The following is a 27,091-nucleotide window of genomic DNA, read 5'->3' as shown; positions in this document are numbered from 1 at the left end:
GGTTTGCGATAGAATAGAATAGATAGAATCACCGTGCGTCACGGGGGAGAACAGCCACGACCGGTAGCCCCAAACTCCGGTTGTGCTAGAACGCCCATATGGGTATTTTTATTGTGCTCTTATTGACTGCCATAATTTTAAATTTGCCGCCACACGCCTGTAATAACGTGTGTGTTTGCATCCAGTTACTTTAATTCGGATTTTGCTTTGTTTTTATTAAATTTGTGATATTTAGATATTTGCATTGATTCAAAAACATATACGTAGAGTTTTTGCACTTGTTCGGTTTCCCATACGTGTATGTCTGTCAACTTGCGGTTGTCTCTTTCTTTCATATTTTTTTTTCTTTCCCAAAAATTCTGTCTCTTATTTTTTACGCTCTCTACTCGCTCGCAGGCTTTCAATTTTTTTACATGTCCATTTAAGGGGGTATATTTGGGTTAGCACAATGTTTTGATTTCATGAAGTTTAAACATAAGTTAAACTGCTACTGTGCTGTTTTTCCTCAACCTTTGTTATTGTAATAAAAATTGTTTTAAAAAATTATACACATCTTTATTTTTGTTTAAAAACGTTTACAACAATCACATCGGACATTTTAACAATATTTGGAAAAAAGTTAGTCCCTAAGTGTGCGGTTTTAGATATGAGCCACTTATTGTTAATATTATTTTATAACCCTTCTGAAATGAAAATTTATAACGTTATAAACAAACTGTAATTGAAGAAAAAACAGTTTTGTATGTTGAATATGAATATTTTTATTTTTATAATAGTATGTAGTTCCATTCTATCCATTCAGATTCCTAGGTAGTACATCTCTACACCCTTGTGTACACTCGGGTCTTCTCGAACACCCCCCTGGATTGTACCCTCCATCGCAGTTATAACACTGGCCACAATCTATTAAAAATAAAAAGATATCAGATATTTTTGAATTTGTTTACTATATGAACTTTTTCAGATAAATCATTTTTGCAGTTATAATGTGACGTTGCCAAGTTATTCGAATTTTCATGAAATTTTTTGCAATTAAACAAAAAATCTACTAGGGTTATTTTTAACGCGTCTATGCAGTATATATGTTGAAAACGAATAGAGATTTAATTTAATTTAATTAAATTGGATTTTGATAGACGCTTAAATTGTCATTACAAGGATATACAACATTTAAATACTTTACCACAGTTCGAATATGTGCTAAAGTGACTTATTTTAAAAGAGATATAATCGGTTATAAAATATTTTTTTTTTTGTCAACTAAAAAGGAAATAAATGTCATACTCCTCTATATAAATACAGTGTTGTATAATACGTTCACACTACATTTATATTTTCACAAACTTACTCTGTCTTTCGTAATTTCCACAGTACACATAAGGATAGTTTCGTATGTAATGACATCCCGTTGAAGCTCCTTCTGTTTGTTGAAGGGATACTACCGAAGAGCTGCAAAGATCGGAACATTCTCTATGTCGTCTGACCACGCATCTTCTAGATCCGTAGTCATCAGTGAAACAGTTTTTAGGATGTAGGACATCGCAGCATTGATTAGTATTTGTATTAACGATACGTTCATTATCACAGCTGCAAGAACCTAAGCAGTTGTTGACACACTGGTTCGAAGAGCATCTGTTTGAGCACCCGCTAATACAAGAGGAACATGTACGAATCGGAGCAGGTTGTTGACCTGTGCACCCTATGCCACTGCAAGGAGTACCACAATTTCCTCCAGGGCATGAATTGCAACCACCGCCCGAACATGGACTTGGAATAGGTTGAGAACCGCATCCACCACCGAAACATGGACTTGTAATAGGTTCAGCACCGCATCCTCCACTGCCGCAGCTTTGTCTTTTTGTTAAGGTTGTAGCAGCGTATAAACTTTGCCATGTCAAAGAGGCAAAGACGAATAAAAGCAATAGGATCTTCATCTAAAAATAAATATCGACAAGATTAAAGAATTATCTACAAATTATGTTCGGTGATATAACAAATTTATTTTTAGTTTATTTAGCGCAGATTAATTTAGAAACCACAAAAAGTGTATTGAAACTGCTAACATCCTATTAGTTATTATCAAATTTAAATTTTACGAAGTAATTTAAACGGTAAAAGTTTTAAATTTTCTTTTCAGACATCTTCTACAAGCATTTCATTTGTCAAAATTTTGAAGCCGATTTCATAATCAAGTCAAAGGAGCTTTAAAATTAAAGTTGGATTTTTACCATGGAAACACATTGTTGAGACAATGGTTTAAAGCTCCCATTAGTTAAAGATGAAACATCATAACTACATATTTTGAGATATGTATTTTGATTTAGGCTCTTAAATCACATTATTTTTGAAATTCCAATTTTCTTTTTGTTAAATAATTTTTCTATATTTCAAGTTGGTACTTCCTGCAATTTTTAATTTTTTACTTTTTAAAAGTCGCTTCGACCTATTAGAAGAATTAGAACAAACAATAGAGTAAGGTACAGTATAATAAAAAGTAGGATGTTCTATTTTAAAAAAGTTTTAGCATTTTTTATAAACACCTTATGTGTATATATTAAAATTTGATTTAATTGCAATTGCAGTTTTTGGCAAAAAAATTGGAATAACTTGACACCGTCGCATCGGAATTTCAAAAATAAACTGTAGTTATAATTATAAAGCCTAGGCAGAAGCTCATGAGAGTATGTAAAAATGTATAAGGCGTTTCATAAAAAAAAAAAAACTAGTTGTGTGTTAATAACTAGTTTTTCAGTGCATTCATATTATTGAAAATTTAAAAATAATTCTGGTAGATTAACACTCTGTTAGCAATTTGAAAACTACTGGAGACGTGGGCTCTTTGAAAAAGAATAATACATTTTTATACAAACAAACTAAAGTTTCTAATTCAACATACCCTTTCAAAACACATTAACCAGACTAATAATTTAGTTATATTTCTCATTACTTATATAATTTTATCACTGTGATAATAAAAATAATTTGTTATTACTTTACAAAACCTTTGGCACTCTGGCAATGAGATTGTTATTTAGTATATCACTAAAAAACTTTCATTTATTTAGGTCGCTAAATTTGGCTGATTCTGGGACATCTAAAACAAAATTTATTTGTGATAATGATAAGAACTAGAAATCAGTAACTACGTCCATGTTTTGTAACATGTTTTATGTTGATGGACAAATTTTTGACGAAATGCTCATTTTTGTACGCTAAACTTATTCGTATCCTTTATCTTAATAATAATAGTTATGTGAGTAAATACTTCAAAAAGTAACACTGCCGTGTCAAAATATGAGTAAAAACATTGTCTCAAATTTTGTCGTTTTTGAGATCTTCAACTCACCAAAAATGTTTCAATATTCTGTATTTATCAGTATTTTCACGAAGTAAAAGTTAAAAAAAAAATTGATATCAATTGTAGGTAGCATAGAACATCGAATAATTGAAGAAAATTTTCTAAATTTTACTTGGTTAAAATTGTAATTTTACTGCTTTCTATAGTGAATGCTTAATGTCTTGAGTTACTCAACAAGATCTGACAACATTTATAACCAGTTCACTCACTATTTATACATAAGAAACTTGACGTCCAAGTATAAACAAATAATGAACAGTCTTGATCTCCCACGCATAAATTAGTATGTCTTTATTTATAAAATTTTCACTTAACTAATCTTCCGTATCAGAATAAAATTTTTTCGTAACTGCCTTTTCGATGGACATTGTTTGTAACTCTACTACATCTGTTAACTACCTTCGATTTAGAATCAGTCATTTATACTTTTTCTCTTCCGTCATGTTTAAAAATGATTAATTGCTGTTTTTTCCAAAAATCATTCATCTTCAAGTGTTAACCTCGTCGTTATCTACTTTTTTTCTATTTTAAACTTGACCGATATGAAACATTATCGCAAGAGTGTCGTTTTTATCAACTTTGATGTGGTAATAAGCGAAATGGAAAATATCAGGAACGTAATACGACATTGACCACAATTAATTTTCTACGTGAAAAATCAAGTTCATAATAAGAAAGTTGTGTCTAATTTTTCGTTGTTTGTTTCCCCTACTGATTTTTTTTCGTAAAATTTACAGCTATACAATAGTTTTTTACTGTTCTTAATGTTTTTTTCTAAAATAATGAATCCGCGGTATGGTTTCTTAGTTTGTTTTATTATAATATTTCTGAAGACGCTAATTTATTCTGAAAAATTCAACTTGAGGAGTACAAGTACAGTAAGAACATATGAATTGCAAGAGTTCCTTTTTCTATTAGAGTGTTCATTTGTCAAAATTAGTCTCATCTTGACAGATGTCATTTGCCAAAATCAATCTTGGCAAGTGCTAGCCCCTCCCATCCGCCCTTTATATCCTCAGAGGATATCATTTGTCAACATCAGTCTTACCTTGTGGTGACCAAAACTGAATTAAAATTTCATGCTAAAAAACGCCATAGGCAACCATGTGCACGTTTAGTTCTTTTCTGGTAGTTGGTAGCTCTCCTAGGGAATTTTTGTTTTGTAGGTAGAGGGTTTGGTAGTTAGAAAAAGGGAGGCAGCCTTTGTTTAACGACAATTAATCGTAACGACGATGATGCCACAGTTTCCCCAACACGCGTTGCTAATTCTTGCGGAAATATGCGAATTTTCGACCGACGCTGACATGTGGTGTAAATTTGTTTTATTGTTTGTAAATTCACAGTTCATGTTAGGATTTTAATCATTAACTGGTTCATGAAATTCACTTAGTCAGAACTCATCCTTTGTTTATCAAGTTATAAGTAAGGTTTCTGGATGCTTATACTTAAGTGTTACTTTATAACACTTCTTAATTCCTCACACAAGATTCCTAATAGTTCATTAACGACAGTTAAATTAACCTAACGTTGTCCCACTCTGGAAAAAGGACTGAGGAAAGTGTAATGTAATTTTGTTAGTCTTGAAATTTTTCACCTCTCACAATTTTTTTCTATCTCGCAATTTTAGCCTTAGTAATTTTCTTTGCTGTATAATTTAAATTCGACGTAAATTTTCATGGTCTGCAGTTGCTAACCTCACGTTTTTTTTTGTCTGCACAAGTTTTTACTTCACGCCAAATCTTTTTTTGTTTTTATAAATCTTTGCTAGTTTTTTTTTACCATGTAAATATTTTGTTGGTTAATGTTTCCATTATATAAATTGTCTGATGTCCAGTCTTAATCTCAGATGAGAATTCTTCGCTGTTTAAAATTTTACAACAGTGTATGGCGAATCCAAAATGTTGTTTCATGTTTTTTTTTTAAATTTCAACACTTTTTCAGTTGTAGTTTAATATCAGAGTTATATAAATTAAACGTTTAAATGGAATTGAGGTAAATAACACAAGAACACGTAGCGGAAGCGGAGTGCGCGGTTCCTTGTAGAGCTGGCGGTCACGCCATCTGCACAAAAGACGCAGATTTAGAATAGAAGTCAGATCAGCGGTCGGGATGACGTGACAATAGAGGGGTGCTGGGTGGCATGTTCTTGTCGATAGAATAGAATCACCGTCGTGGGTAGCAAAATAGCCACAACCAGGAGCCTCAAACTGTGTTCGTGCTGCAACGCCCCCTATGGGTAATTTTGCTGTGCTCTATAGTACAGTATAATCTCTATAATCCGAACCCACAATTATCCGAACATCCAGTAATCCGAACAGAAGTCGATGCCTCTTTAATCCGAACAAAAACTCTTCAATCCGAACTGAGCTTGAAAACATCCACCTACTTGCAAAAATGACGCAAGATCTTCGTTCTGCTTGTGTTGTATTGAATTTTTTGAAATTTTTAAAAATTGCGATATTTCAATGCTCTGAAATAATTAACTAATACTGGAAAAAGGTTGAAGTTATCGAAGAAATGAGGCCGGAAGTGACATCTGCGGCCCAAAATTTACATGAAAAAGTATCTAGTTAAATTTCGAAAATCGTCAAAAATGGCTTGAAATTTGCAGTTGAAAATTTCATTTTTGAAATACTTGTCTAAAAATTCTGAAAAAAACCAAGGATATATATCCCGACGTGCTGATTCCAAAAATATAGCGAGTTTATGGTCACGGGGCAACATTTTCCAAAGAATCGGTACGAAATGCGAATTTTTGAAAATTTCAAAAAATTTCGATATTTGAATGGTCGATTCCGGAAAAGCGGTTGCAATTATCAAAGAAACGAGGCCCGAAGTGAGTTCTAGAGCTCGAAATCTACAAGAAAATGTATTTGGTTAAATTTCTAAAATGTCAAAAATTGGCCGAAATTTGAAGAAGGGGGGACCACTGAAAAAATTTCACTTTTAAAAAAGTTGTCTAAAAAGTGCGAAAAAATTCAGGGACATCGATATCGACATGCTGGTTCCAAAAATATTGCTTGTTAGTGGTAACGGAGCAATATTTTCGCAAAACTCGGTGTGGAATTAGAATTTCTGGAAATTTTTAAAATTGCTATATTTCAGTGGATGATTCTGGAAAAACAGTTTAAGTAATCGAAGAAATGAAACCAAAAGCTACAAGAAAATGTATTTAGTTAAATTTGCATAATACGAATGCATAATAGAAAATTTCATTTTTGGAAAAGTCATCTAAAAATTCTGAAAAAGGTTTATTTCTTGAAGTTTGTTTTCAGCAGTTGTTATTCAATTCCCTTTCAGATTTTTTATAAATTTGCTGATCCGAACAAACAGCTAATTCGAACACACCTTTTCCCCAATTAATTAGGATTATCGAGTTCTACTGTAGTTCGTTCGGTCGCCACACTTTTATAGCGGTCTGGTGCCGCAGTACATAGAGTTTTATTAAAATTTTGTCCTCTTGTTGACTGCCATAATTTTAAATTTGCCGCCACACGTCCGTAATAACTTGTGTGTTTCCTTGTGTATATGTAGTTACTTTAATTCAGATTTTTCTTTGTTTTTATTACATTTGTAATATTCAAATATTTGCATTGATTCAGTACGTTTAATTTGATTTCATTCAAAGTTAGGCAAGTTTTTTTTTGTAGCTGAGCATTAAGAAGTGTCCTCAACCGGCACAACTTAGGCGCAGCTTTTTTTTTCTTTTTTCTTTTGTCAGTGGAGGAATAAATAAATTTGTGTCCTCCATATATTTTGTGTTTTATTTAGCACTACTTTTCCAACCTTGGGATCCACCACTTGCATCTGAACGCATCCCGCCGCAAAAAAAGCCAAGACGATGTAGGGTTGCATTTTGTTAGACGATCACAGCCAAGGCCAAATTTTTGAATTTTTGAATCTTTCGCGGGCTTTCAAATATTTTCACATGTTAATTTAAGGCGGGATGTTTGGAATATCATAACCTTGACAACTACTAGCCCCATCCACCCGCCCTTTATTTTCTTAGAGGATGTCATTTGCCAAAATCAGTCTTATCTTAGCAAGTGCTAGCCCCGCCCACCCACCCTTTATTTTTTTAGGGTGTATGTCATCTGCCAAAATCCATAATATCTTAGCAAAACTAGCCCCGCCCACCCGCCCTTTATTTTCTTAAAGAATATATCATTTGCCAAAATCAATCTATCTTAGCAAGTACTAGCCCCGTCCACCCGCTATTTTCTTAGGATATAAGTCATGTGCCAAAATCCGTCTTATCTCAGCAAATACTAGCTCCGCCTTTGATTTTTAACGGTTAAAACAGTACTGATTCTAGCAATGTAACTGTGATTGTTATCGAGTCTTTACAATTGTTTAAAAAAAAATCTTTCGTTACCTGCACGAAACGCGTTTCGAAATCTTCAATAATACAAAACAACTCGTATATTGGAAACTTCAAATTGTGCAACAAAGAAAGATTTTTTGGCTATGTATTAAAAACACTAGTACAGTAAAAATTACATTGGTACAATCGGTATTGTTTGTTTATGTTACATTTAAAAAACGAAGACAAAATTTTGTATAGTTTTTGAAATATGATGTGATAAAAAAACAAAAGATTCTATTTTGAAATTATGAAAATTCAAGAAACAATTCGATTTATATTATGAAATTTTAATATATAAAATTCAAATTTTAACACGAATAAAAGCGGAATAACAAAAACATTATGATAATTTGTGGAAGATTCGTGTATCAGCTTCTTCAGAAATCGGTAGGTCTTTGGATAATTGACAATACCACCGCTTACTTGACTACGGGTTTTGTACCCTGGCAAGTCAAAGCGGAACGGACTTTAGACCCATGGACATGACCTTCAGCAGAATTTAATAGTGTAACGTCTAATAATACAACATCTTTGGATTTCACAAAATGCACAAAATATATAACCTCAAATAATGTTTACATCTCGGAGCAAATTAAGGTTATGTCACCACAACTAGTCACAAGTCTAGTGGTCATACAGTGCTAATGAGATTTTTCAGGGTGTGAAATCATAATCAAATGTTAACCTTAAGTTTATCGAAATGCTGTCTTTACGTAGTTTAAAAACCATCTGCAAAACCCGTTTAATTTCCATTGTCAGATTTAGTAGTACTAAAAAAAAATTTGAAGATGTAGATATATGTAACATTCGAAATCTCGGAATTTTAGCTCACATAGATGCAGGTATTTGGCAGTTATGTGTTTTAATAATTATTGTCGTTTGTGTTCACAGGCAAAACAACTTCAACAGAACGGATGCTCTATTATTCAGGCCTTATCAACCAAATGGGTGAAGTCCATCATGGAAACACTGTCACTGATTATATGGACCAAGAAAGAGAACGAGGCATTACAATCACATCGGCAGCTGTTACCTTTTATTGGAAGAAAAACCAATTTAATCTGATCGATACACCTGGCCATATAGATTTTACAATGGAAGTCGAACAGACTCTAAATGTTTTAGATGGAGCTGTGGTTATTTTAGACGCCTCTGCAGGTCAGTAAATTGTAAAATAAAATTGACACATAAGTGAAAATGTGTAAAGTTTCTTACGAAGAGGATTTATTAATGCAACTACTAGGTGTCGAAGCTCAAACAATGACAGTGTGGAGACAAGCTGATAAGTATAAAATTCCTAGAATTGTGTTTATAAATAAGATGGACAGGAATGATGCGAATGTATTATATTGTTGTCAATCAATTGAAGAAAAGTTGCAAGTTCCTACACTTTGTACACAGCTACCACTTATTCAGAATGGAGTGTTTACAGGTATGGGTATATTTGCATTAGTGTTTAGTGTGTTATTATACAGGATTTTTATAAATGACTCTAAAGACGTAGTTGGCCATGGATTTCAAAAATCCCGCTTCGCTGAAATTATGGCTCATTATGACAGTTGTCATTTGTCATTTGTAACTGGTCATTTAAAGTCGTCGTTTTTATTGATTTAAAGAGTGGGTGTTTTCTGTAACCGCTAGTAAGCAAGAATATCTGGCCAAATACCGTGATTTAATAATTCAAGAAGCATCACATTAGAGATACAATCAACAGATGTGTTCAATCTGGCAGTGTCAACAAAGAGAAATCTCGTGGAAGACCTTCAGTCCCTCGGGAAGTTGTTGGTGATCTGAAACGACTTGATCAGAATTTGCAAACATCTTTGACAAAAACAGAGAACATAGAGAAGCGTCATAGTTTAAATTAAATGACGTTTGAAGACTCCTAGACTTATGTTGGCATCAGTGTTTGTTTCTAACTAGGAGTAAAATTAACTAGAAAAAATGTCATAATATTTTTAATGACGCGTTTTACTTTCGACAAGTTGATACTAGATTTACCAGAATATTACAAGCTGCTTACTGTTTCCTTCACTTTAATTCAGGTCACACGAATTACAGTTCTGATACACATCCTAACCGGTTTCGACCATAATTTCTTGCTGTCTCAACTTTCGAATTCTCAGTTTTTCGAAATTTTAGTTTGGGGACTTTTCAGTTTACTCTCATTTATTAGGAGTATTCAATTTTTGGATTTTACAATTTCTCAATTTTTCAATTTCTCGATTTTCAGTTTTTCTCTCCAATTTTACGATTTTTAAATATTTCTATTTTGCAATGTTTGGCTTTTATAAACTCTTTATTTGTCGATTTTTCAATTAATTAATTTTTCAGGTCAGGTCAGGGCAGGTTTTTCAATTTTTCAATTTTTTTCAGGTTTAGATCTTTCAACTTTTTTGATTTTTCAATTTCTCAATTTTTCAATTTTTAAATTTCTCAGTTTTTGAACATTTCAGTTTTGGGATTTTTTACTTTACTTGTAATTATTCAATTTTTCGCACTTACGATTTTGCAGGTTTTTGATTTTTAAATTTTTCGATTTTTTTAAGGTTTCGATATTTCTACTTCACTTTTTTGATTTTTCGATGTCTCAATTTTTCGATTCTTTAGATTCTCAATTTTTGAATATTTCAGTATTTGGATATTTCAGTTTTTCAATTCGTCAGTTTTTCTTTTATTTTTCAGTTTTTCGATATTTCAGTTTTGGGATTTTTCAACATTTCTGTTCTTCGACGTTTCCATTTTTGACTTCTGGATTTTTCGATGTGTCGACTTTTTACTGTTTCGATTTTTAAATTTTAGATTTGTCAATTTTTTGGTATTTAAATTTTTCAATATTGAAAATTTTAGATTTTCGATTTCTCGATTTTTCATTTCAGCTCTTCCATATTTCAATTTTTCAAATGTTTCGATTTCTTAATCTTTCGAGTTTTCGTCTTCCCGGTTTTAGATTTTCTGTTTTTCAATTGTCGTTTTTTTAATTTTCGATTTTTCAATTAATCGATGTTTTGATTTTCCCATTTCTTGACTTTCGAGGGTTTCGATATTCCTGTTCTTCAATTCTTTAATTTTTCGATTTTTCAGGTTTTTGATTTTTCATTTTTTAGTTTTTTTAAGGTTTCGATTTTTCGACTTCACTTTTTGGATTTTTCGATTGCTCAGTTTTTTAATTTCTTGGTTTTCAGTTTTTCTCTTCAATTTTACGATTTTTAAATATTTCGATTTTGCAATGTTTGGCTTTTATAAACTCTTTATTTGTCAGTTTTTCAATTAATTGATTTTTTAGGTCAGGTCAGGTTTTTTAATTTTTCAATTTTTTCAGCTTTCGATTTTTCAATTTGACTTTTTTGGTTTTTCGATTTCTCAATTTTTCAGTTTTTTAATTTTTCCGTTTTTGGACGTTTCAGTTTTGGAATTTTTCAGTTTCCTTATTATTCAATTACGATTTTGCAGGTTTTTGATTTTTCAATTTTTCGATTTTTTTAAGGTTTCGATATTTCGACTTCACTTTTTTGATTTTTCGATTTCTCAATTTTTCGATTCCTTAGATTCTCAGTTTTTGAATATTTCAGTTTTGGGATTTTTCAGTTTTTCGATTCGTCAGTTTTTCTTTTGTTTTTCAGTTTTTCGATATTTCAGTTTTGGGATTTTTCAATATTTCTGTTCTTCGACTTTTCCATTTTTGACTTCTGGATTTTTCGATGTGTCGACTTTTTACTTTTTCAATTTTTAAATTTTAGATTTGTCAATTTTTTGGTATTTTAATTTTTCAATATTGAAAATTTTAGATTTTTCGATTTCTCGATTTTTCATTTCAACTCTTCCATATTTAAATTTTTCAAATGTTTCGATTTCTTAATCTTTCGACTTTTCGACTTCCCGGTTTTAGATTTTCTGTTTTTCAATTGTCGTTTTTTCAAATTTTCGATTTTTCAGTTAATCGATATTTTGATTGTCCCATTTCTTGACTTTCGAGGGTTTCGATATTCCTGTTCTTCAATTCTTTAATTTTTCGATTTTTCAGGTTTTTGATTTTTGTTTTTTAGTTTTTTTAAGGTTTCGATTTTTCGACTTCACTTTTTGGATTTTTCGATTGCTCAATTTTTTAATTTCTTGGTTTTCAGTTTTTCTCTTCAATTTTACGATTTTTAAATATTTCGATTTTGCAATGTTTGGCTTTTATAAACTCTTTATTTGTCAATTTTTCAATTAATTGATTTTTCAGGTCAGGTCAGGTTTTTCAATTTTTCTATTTTTTCAGCTTTCGATTTTTCAACTTGACTTTTTTGGTTTTTCGAATTCTCAATTTTTCAATTTTTTAATTTTTCCGTTTTTGGACATTTCAGTTTTGGGATTTTTCAGTTTCCTTATTATTCAATTACGATTTTGCAGGTTTTTGATTTTTCAATTTTTCGATTTTTTTAAGGTTTCGATATTTCAACTTCACTTTTTTGATTTTTCGATTTCTCAATTTTTCTATTCTTTAGATTCTCAGTTTTTGAATATTTCAGTTTTGGGATTTTTCACTTTTTCGATTCATCAGTTTTTCTTTTGTTTTTCAGCTTTCGATTTTTCAATTTGACTTTTTTGGTTTTTCGATTTCTCAATTTTTCAGTTTTTTAATTTTTCCGTTTTTGGACATTTCAGTTTTGGGATTTTTCAGTTTCCTTATTATTCAATTACGATTTTGAGGGTTTTTGATGTTTCAATTTTTCGATTTTTTTAAGGTTTCGATATTTCGACTTCACTTTTTTGATTTTTCGATTTCTCAATTTTTCTATTCTTTAGATTCTCAGTTTTTGAATATTTCAGTTTTGGGATTTTTCACTTTTTCGATTCGTCAGTTTTTCTGTTGTTTTTCAGTTTTTCGATATTTCAGTTTTGGGATTTTTCAACATTTCTGTTCTTCGACTTTTCCATTTTTGACTTCTGGATTTTTCGATGTGTTGCCTTTTTACTTTTTCGATTTTTAAATTTTAGATTTCTCAATTTTTTGGTATTTTAATTTTTCAATATTGAAAATTTTAGATTTTTCGATTTCTCGATTTTTCATTTCAACTCTTCCATATTTAAATTTTTCAGATGTTTCGATTTCTTAATCTTTCGACTTTTCGACTTCCCGGTTTTAGATTTTCTGTTTTTCAATTGTCGTTTTTTCAAATTTTCGATTTTTCAGTTAATCGATGTTTTGATTGTCCCATTTCTTGACTTTCGAGGGTTTCGATATTCCTGTTCTTCAATTCTTTAATTTTTCGATTTTTCAGGTTTTTGATTTTTATTTTTTAGTTTTTTTAAGGTTTCGATTTTTCGACTTGACTTTTTGGATTTTTCGATTGCTCAATTTTTTAATTTCTTGATTTTCAGTTTTTCTCTTCAATTTTACGATTTTTAAATATTTCGATTTTGCAATGTTTGGCTTTTATAAACTCTTTATTTGTCAATTTTTCAATTAATTGATTTTTCAGGTCAGGTCAGGTTTTTCAATTTTTCTATTTTTTCGGGTTTCGATTTTTCAACTTGACTTTTTTGGTTTTTCGATTTTTCAATTTTTTAATTTTTCCGTTTTTGGACATTTCAGTTTTGGGATTTTTCAGTTTCCTTATTATTCAATTACGATTTTGCAGGTTTTTGATTTTTCAATTTTTCGATTTTTTTAAGGTTTCGATATTTCACCTTCACTTTTTTGATTTTTCGATTTCTCAATTTTTCGATTGTTTAGATTCTCAGTTTTTGAATATTTCAGTTTTGGGATTTTTCACTTTTTCGATTCGTCAGTTTTTCTTTTGTTTTTCAGTTTTTCGATATTTCAGTTTTGGGATTTTTCAATATTTCTGTTCTTCGACTTTTCCATTTTTGACTTCTGGATTTTTCGATGTGTCGACTTCTTACTTTTTCGATTTTTAAATTTTAGATTTCTCAATTTCTTGGTATTTTAATTTTTCAATATTGAAAATTTTAGATTTTTCGATTTCTCGATTTTTCCTTTCAGCTCTTCCATATTTCAATTTTTCAAATGTTTCGATTTCTTAATCTTTCCAGTTTTCGTCTTCCCGGTTTTAGATTTTCTGTTTTTCAATTGTCGTTTTTTTAATTTTCGATTTTTCAGTTGATCGATGTTTTGATTGTCCCATTTCTTGACTTTCGAGGGTTTCGATATTCCTGTTCTTCAATTCTTTAATTTTTCGATTTTTCAGGTTTTTGATTTTTTTTTTTAGTTTTTTTAAAGTTTCGATTTTTCGACTTCACTTTTTGGATTTTTCGATTGCTCAATTTTTTAATTTCTTGGTTTTCAGTTTTTCTCTTCAATTTTACGATTTTTAAATATTTCGATTTTGCAATGTTTGGCTTTTATAAACTCTTTATTTGTCGATTTTTCAATTAATTGATTTTTCAGGTCAGGTCAGGTTTTTCAATTTTTCTATTTTTTCAGCTTTCGATTTTTCAACTTGACTTTTTTGGTTTTTCGATTTCTCAATTTTTCAATTTTTTAATTTTTCCGTTTTTGGACATTTCAGTTTTGGGATTTTTCAGTTTCCTTATTATTCAATTACGATTTTGAGGGTTTTTGATTTTTCAATTTTTCGATTTTTTTAAGGTTTCGATATTTCGACTTCACTTTTTTGATTTTTCGATTTCTCAATTTTTCGATTGTTTAGATTCTCAGTTTTTGAATGTTTAAGTTTTGGGATTTTTCAGTTTTTCGATTCGTCAGTTTTTCTTTCATTTTTCAGTTTTTAGATATTTCAGTTTTGGGATTTTTCAATATTTCTGTTCTTCGACTTTTCTATTTTTGACTTCTGGATTTTTCGATGTGTCGACTTTTTACTTTTTCAATTTTTAAATTTTAGATTTTTCGATTTCTCGATTTTTCATTTCAGCTCTTCCATATTTCAATTTTTCAAATGTTTCGATTTCTTAATCTTTCGACTTTTCGACTTCCCGGTTTTAGATTTTCTGTTTTTCAATTGTCGTTTTTTCAAATTTTCAATTTTTCAATTAATCGATGTTTTGATTTTCCCATTTCTTGACTTTCGAGGGTTTCTATATTCCTGTTCTTCAATTCTTTAATTTTTCGATTTTTCAGGTTTTTGATTTTTATTTTTTAGTTTTTTTAAGGTTTCGATTTTTCGACTTGACTTTTTGGATTTTTCGATTGCTCAATTTTTTAATTTCTTGGTTTTCAGTTTTTCTCTTCAATTTTACGTTTTTGAAATATTTCGATTTTGCAATGTTTGGCTTTTATAAACTCTTTATTTGTCAATTTTTCAATTAATTGATTTTTCAGGTCAGGCCAGGTTTTTCAATTTTTCTATTTTTTCAGGTTTCGATTTTTCAACTTGACTTTTTTGGTTTTTCGATTTCTCAATTTTTCAATTTTTTAATTTTTCCGTTTTTGGACATTTTAGTTTTGGGATTTTTCAGTTTCCTTATTATTCAATTACGATTTTGAGGGTTTTTGATTTTTCAATTTTTCGATTTTTTTAAGGTTTCGATATTTCGACTTCACTTTTTTGATTTTTCGATTTCTCAATTTTTGGATTGTTTAGATTCTCAGTTTTTCAAGGTTTAAGTTTTGGGATTTTTCAGTTTTTCGATTCGTCAGTTTTTCTTTCATTTTTCAGTTTTTAGATATTTCAGTTTTGGGATTTTTCAACATTTCTGTTCTTCGACGTTTCCATTTTTGACTTCTGGATTTTTCGATGTGTCGACTTTTTACTTTTTCGATTTTTAAATTTTAGATTTCTCAATTTCTTGGTATTTTAATTTTTCAATATTGAAAATTTTAGATTTTTCGATTTCTCGATTTTTCCTTTCAGCTCTTCCATATTTCAATTTTTCAAATGTTTCGATTTCTTAATCTTTCGAGTTTTCAACTTCCCGGTTTTAGGTTTTGTTTTTCAATTGTTGTTTTTTCGATTTTTAAATTTTAGATTTTTCAGTTTTTTGATATTTTAATTTTTCGATATTTAAAATTTTCGATTTGTCGTTTTCTCGATTTTTCATTTCAGTTCTTCGATGTTTCAGTTTTTCAAGTTTTCGAATTTTTCAAATGTTTTGATTTCTTAATCTATCGACTTTTCGACTTCCCGGTTTTAGATTTTCTGTTTTTCAATTGTAGTTTTTTCAAATTTTCGATTTTTCAATTAATCAATGTTTTGATTTTCCCATTTCTTGACTTTCGAGGGTTTCGAAATTCCTGTTCTTCAATTTTTTAATTTTTCGATTTTTCAGGTTTTTGATTTTTCATTTTTTAGTTTTTTTAAGGTTTCGATTTTTCGACTTCATTTTTTGGATTTTTCGATTGCTCAATTTTTCGACCTTTTAGGTTCTCAGTTTTTGGATATTTCAGTTTTCGGATTTTTCAGGTTTTCCATTTTTCAGTTTTTCGATTTTTAAATTTTAGATTTTTTAGTTTTTAAACTTGTAGATTTTTCGATTTCTCTATTTTTCATTTCAGTTCTTCGATATTTCAATTTTTCAAATGTTTCGATTTCTTAATCTTCTTCGACGTCCGGTTTTAGATTTTATGTTTTTCAATTGTCATTTTGTCAAATTTTCGATTTTTAAATTTTTCAAATTGACTTTTATAAACTCAATTTTTCGATTTTTCAATTAATCGATGTTTTGATTTTCCCATTTCTTGACCTTCGAGTGTTTCGATTTCCCTGTTCTTCAATTCTTTAATTTTTTGATTTTTCAATTTTTCAATTTTTTAAGGTTTCAATTTTACGACTTCACTTTTTTGATTTTTCGATTTTTCAGTTTTTAGACATTTCAGTTTTAGGATTTTTCAATATTTCAATTCTTCGGGTTTTCCATTTTTTACTTTTTCGATTTTTCAATTTTTGGATTTTTAAATTTTAGATTTTTCAATCTTTTGATATTTTAATTTTTCAATATTTCTTAATCTTTCGATTTTTCGAGTTCCTGGTTTTAGATGTACTGTTTTTGAATTTTTCGATTTGTTATTTTTTTTCAGTCCTTATTTATGGAGATTTGACTGTTCAGGTTTTCGATTTATCAGTTTTTCATTTTTTTATTTTGGCCTATTTCGGTTTCTCAGTTTTTCCAGTTTTTTCGTTTTTTGATTTCACTTTTCCAATTTTTCAACTTTCAACTTTTTGTTTGACGATTTCTCTATTTTTCGATTTTTCGACTTCATCACTTTTCGATTTCTCATTCTTTTGATCTTTCAATCTCTCAATTTTTCAATTTTTCCATTTTTTTTAGTTTTTTGATTTCTCGATTTTTCGATATTTTGATTGTCAATTTCTCAATTTATAAATTCTTCAATTTTTAACTTTTCGATTTTTCGATTTTGGCCTATTTCGGTTTCTCAATTGTTCGACATTACGACTCCACGATTTCTTGATCTTTTGATTTTTCGATTTCTCGGTTTTTCGATTTTCCAGTTTTTCGATGTTTCGATTTTTCAGTTATCCAATTTTTTAAATTTGGGAGTTTCGATTTCTCGATTTTTCGTTATTCGGTTTTTAAATTTTAGATTTTTGAATTTTACATTTTTTCGATTTTCTGATGTTTCATTTTTCGATTTTCAGTTCTTCGATATTTCGATTTTTCAATGTTTCGGTTTTACGATTTTTTAAGGTTTCGATTTTTGGATGATTAGATTTCTCGATTCTTCGAATTTTCGATTATTTTAATTTTTCATTTTTTTCCCTTACTGTTAATATCATACAGTGCATCGAAAACAACCACAAAAATTGTCACTAAAAATATTTAAAAATTCGTACAAAATAGAACACAGTGTTTCCAAAACATTTTCCCGAAAAAAATCCATGGGGTTATTACGATTTCAACAGTATTCTTAGTTTTTAAGACGTTAACTGAAAATTTAATCAAGCGGTTGAAACTGTTTTATAGATGACGATGTCCGATTTTTGATTTAAGATATTACTACTTTATGATTTTAAATTCTAAATAGTGTAAATTTGAGTTACTAAGAAATAAATTGTTGAATTTTACCCACGCCGAGTTTAAATCACCGATTATCGTAATAATACATACAGCCTGTTATTGAAAGGTACGTACAAAATAAAATCGGCAATTGGTCTCTAAGTATGGGTGCTAAAAGTTAAAAAAAGTTCAGGTAAAAGTGTTCTCCTTTTAGAGATAAAAATTATTGAAATTTATGTCCAAATTCGTTGTACGCCTCTGATAAAAAGATCATCTTTCGTTTCTATAGCAACATTTAGTCTCTACAAAAGTTTTATTGTTACAGTTGCTAGGATTTACTAAAATAAATTAATTTTACCTATTTATCCTTCAGTAGCGTCTAAAAAGGTTGGATAAGGGTTAATTTTCCCCTTGTAATTTTGATAACACAAAATAAGTTTTTCCGACTTCTTAGACTTCGCGAAGAACTGTCCATTTTGTTGTACGTACCTTTCAATAACACCCTGTATAACAATTGTTGACGTATATCGACAGTATTAATGTACATATTTTAATGCAGGAATAATCGATACGATAACAATGGAAAAAATCATTTATGAGAAAAACGATGTTAACAAAATCTCTCGAATAAAAATATCTGAGAAATCTGAGCCCGCGCTATGGAATGATGCTAATGAAGCCCGATCGCGTTTGGTTGATATTCTGTCCGCTCTTGACGATACTTTAGCTAATTTGATAATATCATCAGAATCGTTTGATGCTGTTACAGCGTTAGATATCGTTAAAGCCCTCCGTCAAGTAACGTTAGACCAGGTATGTTTTTTGTTAAAAATGTTACTTACTAATTACCTTCGTTTTGAAGAAAGCAGTACCTATTTTAATGGGTAGCGCATACAAAAATATAGGTATTCAACCATTAATGGATTCCGTAATTTTATACTTACCTTCCCCCATGGATCGAAACAAGCACTTTACTTCTTTTGAAGAAAATACTTGTGCTCGAGCATTCAAAGTTCGACACGACCGTCAAAAAGGCCCTTTGGTTTTCTTTCGTATATATAATGGTAACATTAGCAAGGGTCAAAAGCTCTATAGTATTCAAAGGGAGATATCAGAACAGTGTGGCAAGTTGTACATCGCATATGCCGACGATTTGAAAGAAGTTGATAGTATACAAAATGGTAATATCGCGGTGGTGTCGGGTTTAAAAGTATCTATTGTCAATGGTCCATTACTACGTGTATTAACTGCACCCGTTGCAGCATATAATGTCTGGCGATTTAGTGACGAATTCTCAAACCACAGCTCAAAAAGCAAAAAATAAAATGCTAAAATTAACAACGAAGAAAAATACTGAACTGAAAGAGGAAAGTGTGGAGAATCTGTTTGGGGTTGGTCCACAAATTCCAGAACCGGTTTTCTTTTGTTCAATCGAACCTCCAAGTCTAGCTTATGTGAACGCTTTAGACAATGCTTTGAACGAACTACAGCGCGAGGATCCAAGTTTGAGGATCACTCATGATGCTGAAACGGGTCAAATAGTTTTATCAGGTAAGTTTTTAATTTTTATTTAACACTTAATGATGTCGGTTTTACAAGGAATGGGGGAGTTACATTTAGAGATTATTAAAGATCGAATTATAAAAGAGTATAAAATCGAAGCAGATTTAGGACCACTGCAGATTGCGTATTGGGAAGCACCGGTGAATAGACTAACTGACAGTTTATTAATGGACACGAAAATAGGAAATAATAAACAAATGGTGAATGTAATGTTGTCACTGATACCTACCGATAAATTTATTCCACTTACCGATGTTATGAAATTAGATAAGAGTCCTGATGCTGCAAGTAACATTGCTACGATTTTTCCCAGACATTTGTTAGCTATTAGAAATGGCATTGAAGTGGGTCTGACACATGGTCCTAAAATTGGGTGTCGGGTGGTAAATACTGAAATCATGTTACATAAATTTGAAGTCGGAAGAGGAACTTCAGAGAGTATAATTTCAGCTGCTGTTACTCAACTTGTGCAGAAAGTACGTTAGATGTAAGTCCGAAATCGTGGCTTTGAATTTGTTGTGTTTGCAGTTGATACGAGAATCAGGTACGAATATATTGGAACCGATTATGTACATGGAAATTGCCATGCCAGACGAGTATATGCCAACTGTAATGGCTGATTTAGCAAGACGGAGACCTGATATACAAAACGTAACCCTGCGGGGGACGATGAAAGTAAGTACAGTACTCCTATTTAATTATTGTTGAAAGTGAACTCAGTTATAAAAAATACAAGTCACTCTGTACTTCCAGGTGATTGTGGTAAATGTACCCTTAGCAGAATTATTAGGATATTCAACTGTTTTAAGGACAATAACAGGAGGAACAGCAACTTTTACAATGGAATTTTCGGAGTACAGAATAATGACAGCTTCTGAAGAAAATGTCGCCATAAAAAGTGTGAGAGGGTTTTGAATTTTTAAGTGATATTTTTACTTGTTCTTAAAGACATTTTTGCCAAAGATACATTTTTTGTGTAAATAAAGTTAAATACGTTTTTCGTTGTAAGTAAATATTGTTTTGTGTTACCCAGAAAAGTGCTGAAATTTTAAGAGCCAATTCCTGCACATTCGTTGCATAACATACCCCATTTTCCGTACTATTCATTCACGATCTTTATATAGTAGGGTTGGCCATGAAAATCTAGTGAGTTGTTGGTATTCGATGCAGAAGAATAAAAATTCCCTGAACTTTTTTCGTTAAGTTAAGTTTTATTGAATTAAAGGTTAAAAAATATGCCAGAAATATGAAAATTGTTGCCGATACTTTCAGTTTTCAGTAGCAATGACCAAGTTAACGGTATCCATTTCTTAGAAAGCATAAAACTTTACGCTATTTAAAACAGTTATTCGGCTTTTTGTAAGTGTATGTAAGGAACAAACCGAGGGGTAAACCGCCGACCATCAAGTGTACAATTAATTTCCTTTTGATAATGATTTCCTGTTGATTTCCCCCGATTTCTTTTGATTTCCTCTGATTTCCTTTGATTTCCTGTGATTTCTTTTGATTTTCTTTGATTTCCTCTTGATTTCCTATGATTTCCTGTGATTTCCTATGATTTCCTTTTGATTTCCTCAAAATTTGTTTACATAATGTACTACAGGGCGATTGTTAACTTTTGCCGATGATGATGTTGAATTTAAACCTTTTTTTACCAAGTGTTTACTAACCTACGGTGACTAGGTAAGCTGAAGTGATTTCCCTTTTTAGACGAAAAAAATAAATAAATAAAATGTATTGTGCTGCTAAGCAACAAACTGAAATGTTTAAGAAAAAAAATTTGATTTTACTTACAAAAAGAACGCTACTCTGAAATCGAGGTTTTAGATGTCTAAATCAATAGAGTAAGTATACGTTCGAATTTTACACTTTTTTGGGTCAAAGGTTTGTTCTAAAAGTGGACATAAGTCATATTCTAGATTTTTTGCACATTCAGTCAGAAAACCTTATGGTCTATTTTAATTTTGAAATTAAAAATGTCTGGTGTGTACAAATTAGTTCGTTTAAATCACTCAAAGATTTAATAAATTATATTATATATTATTATTAATTTTTTAATAAATTATATTATGAAATTTTGCTTTTGACTTTACGAAATTAAAAGTACATAAGGCCAAGGATATTTTTAGTTACGTCAGCAGTTTTCATTTATCAGTGACTCATAAGGCAACAACGATTGGCTCATACGTTCACAGAGGTAATTAATGAATACCAAATAGCCCAAAATCATTCTATTAGGTTCATCTCTGTGTTGGCATACAAGATCATGTTAAAGTTTGACCTACTAAATCAAACTTATAATAATAACTTAAGTCATTACTTTTTAAAAATTGGGTTTATAAATAAACAGAAATATCCAGTCATCGTTGGGAAGAATAAGCGTATCGGTGATGTAAATTTTAGCGTTGCGAGGAAATGCCTAGGTGATGTAATTAATCTTTATCGTTGCGAGGAAATGCCTCGGTGATGGAATCAATTTTTACCCTTGCGAGGAGATACCTCGGTGATGTAATGAGGATAACGATGCTAATAACGATGATAACTGCCTAAGGGAAGAAAAATTAAGAAGTGTTATAATGTAACACTTACGTATATGTATCCAGAAACCTCATTCGTAACTTGTAAACAAAGTTTGTTATCCTGACTAAGTGAATTTCATGAAATCTCCTAGTAAGTGTCTGTTTAATTAAATCTAATGTCTGTTATAATAATAATAATAATAATATATACTTTATTGTAAAACAGGATTAATTTCCCAATTACAGGACAACAATAACTAATTGTACACTACATTAATAAATATATAAATAAAATAATAATACTATCGTAGTTACAATTTAACAAAATATATCTTCTAAACAATTATTTCCACAACAACTCATTGTGTAAATAGGTGCACGACGTAAAACGTTGGTACGAGCTCTAGGGATCTTGAATGTTTGTACAAATCTAGAAGATAGCCGTGGAACATTGAAGCTTATATTACTAAGAAGATCTATACAATCTATTTCGTTAGAAACCAGTTTTGCAAGAAAGCGGGCACAGTGAAAATCTCTTCTAGAAGAAAGTGACGACATTTGATGCCGTTCAAGGAGAAGTGACATATCCGTACCCCGTTCAGGGTACGTTCCATCACATTTAAATGATAGAAACTTCAAGAATTTCTTCAGAATTCTATCTAGGACCATGTGCTGCGTGATGTATATCGGATACCAAATTAAAGATGCGTATTCTAACTTGCTTAAAACAAAGGCATAAAACAGAATTTTGATCAGGTTGACATTACGGAAATACTTAGATACCCTCATGATAAAACCTAAGGACTTGTTAGCTGAGTTCGCTATGTGTTCAATGTGTGAGTTAAATGTTAAGCGTTCATCAAATATTACACCAAGATCCTTGATTGACTCTTTTTTAGTAATAAAAAATCCATCAATTGAATATGAAAACTCAGTAAGGGTGTTTTTACGGGAGAATGATACAAAGAAGCATTAGGTTTTATTAATTTTAAAAATATTATTATTATACCACTGCACGATTTTGTCAAGATTGGTTTGCAAATGTAGGGTATCGTCAATGCAGGAAATTTTTGAGTATATTTCGAGGTCGTCAGCATAAGCAAGAACCGGACAACTAAGAGATAATAGCAAGTCATTTACGAATATGTTAAAAAGTAACGGTCCAAGATTAGAACCTTGCGGAACGCCGCTATTAGATATAAATAAATAGGACCTGAACCCATTATAAGAAATATAATTCACGCGATTGTCGATGTAAGAGCATATTAATTGTAAAAGTGAAGCTGAGAAGCCAAAGTTATTAAGTTTACGAAGTAAAATTCTGTGTGGGATGCAATCAAAGGCCTTAGAAAAATCAGTGTAGATGACATCAATTTGACCTTGATTATCGATTTCTTGGACTAGTGTCTGACTTAGCACAGATAAATTAGTAATAGTGGATCTGCCTTTTACAAAACCATGTTGGTATGGCGATATGTAGGGCCGGACACTGTAGTAAATTGGTTTATATAATACCTGCTCCATCACCTTTGAAAAATTCGATAAAATAGATATTGGGCGATAGTTGTTGAGGAGTTGAGAACTACCTTTTTTAAATATGGGGATGACTCTGGCTATTTTCCAGTGTTCTGGGTAAGTATTTGTTTTTAAGGCCAAATTAATTATTATGGACAGTGGTAGAACAAATGCAGAACTACAATATCGAAGAACAAAACTTGGAATTGAATCATCACCGGCTGTCAGTTTATTAGGAAAGTTTTTCATTATTGATATTAGTTCGTTTTGGCTAACTGGAAAAACTGAACAAATTGAAGAGTTTTCATAAGTGGGTAAAAAGGAGGTTGACGAGTCATTAGTTTGTGCATTTGCAAAAGTTTTTGCAAATGCGTCTACAATATCTTGTGGATTAGTATATTCATTGTGCTCCTCGTCGATCGTGTAGCTGGGAATTCTAGACGTTCCTTTTTTGACGTTTATGAAACTCCACAATCCAGAAGGATTTGATTGTAAGTTAATCTCCACTTGGTTGATGTAATCATGATATGCACTATTCAACTGATTTTTCACGAGAGATCTTAGCCTTTTATATTCATTATAGAAGACATTATTTTTGGTTCTCAAGCACTTACGTCTGAAATTTTCTTTGGTTTTGATATTGTTTTTTATTTCATTCGTAACCCAATATGGAAACTTAGAAGATGAACAACCGGAAACTTTTGGAACATTTTGGTCTAGAAGCGTATATAGATATTCATAGAAATTGTCCAGTGCAATATTTACGTCACCGAAATTGTCGAGAAATGTCCAGTCTGCTTTCAATAAATCTTTGTAAAGTTTAGGAAAGTTGGCTTTCCTAAAGTTGTAGCGTACATTATTGGCTGCAGGAAACTTATGGGTAGCAGATGATGCTAAGAATTCTAAGCTTACGGCAAGTGAAGGGTGGTGAGCATCTTCAGGTACAAGAGCTGGCACATTATGTTCAAGATCCATTGTAAAATTTTGGTTGTTTACAAGAACTAGGTCAAGTAACTGCTGATTACAATTGAGAATTGTATTATGCTGAACGAGAAGAAGGGAATCACAAAATTGTTGAATGAGAGGAATTTTAGGATAATTAGGCGGATTAACATCGCAAAAGTGAGGGACGTTGAAATCACCAACTAGAATAACATCCTCATTAAGTAAATGTACTTCTAGTGCAATTAAAAATAGCTCTAAATCAGTGGAGGTAACGTCAGGGGGTATATATGTAACACAAAATATGAATTTGATTATTCTACCAAATACACACCGACACAAGATAACATCAATTAATGAAACTAAGTTTGAGACATGCTTGGTATCAATAACAGTATATTTAACAGAATTAGAAAATGCAACGAGAACACCACCACATTTACTGCGACCTGTAATTGAAAAATTTCGATCAGAACGAACAATACTGTATAAATCAGGAAATAATTCAGAATCAGAGACAGAATCGTTTAACCATGTTTCAGTGAGCGCTATTATATTAAAAGACATGTCACAACAGTTTGAAAAAAACGTGTGGGTTTTAGAGTTGAGATCACGAACATTCTGGTAGTATATGCTGACATTTGTTGAATTCCTGTTGGAGCTCTTTAGTTTTTCGAAGACACAATTGTGGGTATACCACCACGATATAAAATTTTCAAATTCTCACCACTGTCAGTTCGACGCTTTAGTTCATCTTTTACTGAATGGAATAGTTTGATTTGCATAGGTGTTCGATCTCGAGATATGTTTATGTTGGTCCATTTATTTAATGCATGTAATTTTTTTTACATTACCAATTGCTGTGAAAACATCATCAACAGAATTTAATTTAATACGAATTGGCCGTGCTCGAGATTGATTGGACGCATCAAATTTGCCTAGATGTGTCGGTGGAATAGTTGGCTCTTTGACCTGCAAATCTGACGTTAGTTCGTGGACAAGATTCAGATCTTCAGCAATTTGTTGTTGTTTGGTCGCACCATTAATTTCCTGTCTGTTAAATTGTGTTAGAAAGAGCTAACGATTAAAACCCTAACCTGATCGGTGAATTTACAAACAATAAAACCAATTTACACCACCTGTCCGCGTTAGTCGAAAGTCCGCACTTTTTCCGATTAAAAGGCCGCAAGAATTAGCTGCGCATATTGGGGAAAAATGTGACGTTATCGTTACACAGTAGTATTCTAGTGATAGAGACTGAAGTATTTGTCATTTTCCTATTTTTCAAGTGATTCGCTTACAATATAACCATAGTATTGTTACAAGACTTTTTCACAGGCAAAATGCAAATAAGACAAGAGTGAGGTTAAAAATATTCAAAATATGAAGGATTATTAGACTATCTAGATTCTTGCACATGCTCTTTTGAACTCGTAAGACCAATAGTGATACCAACTTAAGAAAATTTTTGAATAGATAACCAAAATATACTTAATCAAAGTTTCACTACTGCAATACCGGTTCTTGGTTAAAATTTTGGTAAAAGTATAACCATGGTTTGTTAACTACGATTTTAACCAACAAATGAAATACCGGGCCTTATACGCGTCTTAAGAAGCATTCGGTGCATGTGTGTATGTAGGTATGTTCGTTCGCGGTTTGCGCCGCTGAAAACCATTACTACACCTAGATTAGAATTGTTAACCGCACTGCTCTTATCAAAATTAATTGATTCGGTCAAAAATAACCAAGAATAGCAGTTAGTAACGGGCCTGTCTAATTTGCAGACCACAGTTTATCTTGCAGACTGGGGGTTAAAAATGCTGCAATCAAGTCGAAACTCGACATTTGCTTATTTCCCAATACGAAGATTGTTGGTACAAAATTTCAACCCGTTCGGAGAAACCCTTAAAAACCACCCCCAAAACAACCTTGCAGACTGGGGCTTAAAAATACTCCAATCAAGTCAAAATTTGATATTCGCTAGTTTCTCAATACGAGGATTATCGATATAAAATTTCAGCCTATTCGAAAAAACCCTCAAAAATCACCCCCAAAACAACCTTGCAGACTGGGGATTAAAAATGCTTCAATCAAGTCAAAACTCGACAGTCGCTTATTTCTCAATACGAAGATAGTTGATACAAAATTTCAAGCCGTTCGGAGAAACCCTTAAAAATCACCCCCAAAACAACCTTGCAGACTGGGACTTAAAAATACTCCAATCAAGTCAAAATTTTATATTCGCTAGTTTATCAATATGGGGATTATCGATACGAAATCTCAGCCCATTTGAAGAAACCCTCAAAAATCACCCCCAAAACAACCTTGCAGGCCGGGGATTAAAAATACTCCAATCAAGTCAAAACTCGACATTTGCTTATTTCTCAATACGAAGATTGTTGGCACATAATTTTAACCCGTTCGCAAAGACCCTTAAAAACTACCCCCAGACAGATTTGCAGACTGGGGGTAAAAAATACTTCAATCAAGTCAAAATTCGAGATTTGCTTATTTCTCAATACGAAGATTGTTGATGCAAAATTTCAACCCGTTTGGAGAAACCGTTAAAAACTACCCCCAAAACAACCTTGAAGACTGGGCCTTAATAATATTATTACCAAATCGAAACTTGGTATTTAGTTTTTATCTATACGAGAAGTGATAGTGCAAAAAAAACAGCTTTTTTTAAGCTGCTCTTAACAAGTACCCCAAAGCAATCTTTCATACGGGAGCTTAAAAATACTCCAACTGAGTCGAAAGTTACCACTTGCTGAGTTCTTTACACAAAAAATTATCATGTCAAATTTTAGTCACCTTGAAGCAACTTATAAAAATGATTGATAGTTGACATTCATTTAAAGTACAAGTAGCAGAAAAATTTCAGACACATATAGACACACAGAGACA

The 27,091-nt window shown here is 31.3% G+C and overlaps 3 protein-coding genes across 4 annotated transcripts; 1 reads left to right on the top strand and 2 right to left on the bottom strand.

Moving 5' to 3' along the window:
* Nucleotides 1–606: 606 nt before the first annotated feature.
* Nucleotides 607–2,918, bottom strand: LOC135136681 (keratin-associated protein 5-1-like). The gene is made up of 3 exons (XM_064066089.1): nucleotides 2,897–2,918; nucleotides 1,349–1,934; nucleotides 607–903 (listed from the first exon to the last, which is right to left on the bottom strand). The coding sequence occupies exons 1-3, from the start codon at nucleotides 2,909–2,911 to the stop codon at nucleotides 791–793; spliced, it is 714 nt and encodes a 237-aa protein (XP_063922159.1). The 5' UTR covers nucleotides 2,912–2,918; the 3' UTR covers nucleotides 607–790.
* Nucleotides 2,919–8,294: 5,376 nt separating this feature from the next.
* On the top strand, nucleotides 8,295–20,218 carry LOC135136416 (ribosome-releasing factor 2, mitochondrial). 2 transcript variants are annotated; one of them, XM_064065671.1, is made up of 9 exons: nucleotides 8,295–8,566; nucleotides 8,616–8,882; nucleotides 8,968–9,156; nucleotides 18,202–18,455; nucleotides 18,505–18,852; nucleotides 18,905–19,193; nucleotides 19,242–19,681; nucleotides 19,734–19,880; nucleotides 19,959–20,218. In XM_064065671.1, the coding sequence occupies exons 1-9, from the start codon at nucleotides 8,425–8,427 to the stop codon at nucleotides 20,118–20,120; spliced, it is 2,238 nt and encodes a 745-aa protein (XP_063921741.1). In that variant the 5' UTR covers nucleotides 8,295–8,424; the 3' UTR covers nucleotides 20,121–20,218. The 2 variants fall into 2 exon arrangements, with proteins under 2 accessions (XP_063921741.1, XP_063921742.1); XM_064065672.1 differs by having other exon boundaries at nucleotides 8,479–8,562.
* A 1,865-nt stretch (nucleotides 20,219–22,083) lies between these two features.
* LOC135136629 (uncharacterized) lies at nucleotides 22,084–24,214 on the bottom strand. The gene is made up of 3 exons (XM_064065998.1): nucleotides 23,035–24,214; nucleotides 22,318–22,521; nucleotides 22,084–22,154 (listed from the first exon to the last, which is right to left on the bottom strand). The coding sequence occupies exons 1-3, from the start codon at nucleotides 24,212–24,214 to the stop codon at nucleotides 22,084–22,086; spliced, it is 1,455 nt and encodes a 484-aa protein (XP_063922068.1).
* Nucleotides 24,215–27,091: the final 2,877 nt, after the last annotated feature.

Source organism: Zophobas morio, unplaced genomic scaffold, assembly GCF_036711695.1.
Source record: "Zophobas morio isolate AGI-343-1 ecotype UQ-CSIRO unplaced genomic scaffold, CSIRO_AGI_Zmor_V1 ptg000026l, whole genome shotgun sequence".
NCBI lineage: Eukaryota > Metazoa > Arthropoda > Insecta > Coleoptera > Tenebrionidae > Zophobas > Zophobas morio.
Note: the sequence above shows the minus strand (reverse complement) of the source record. Positions and strands in the feature narration are given on the sequence as shown.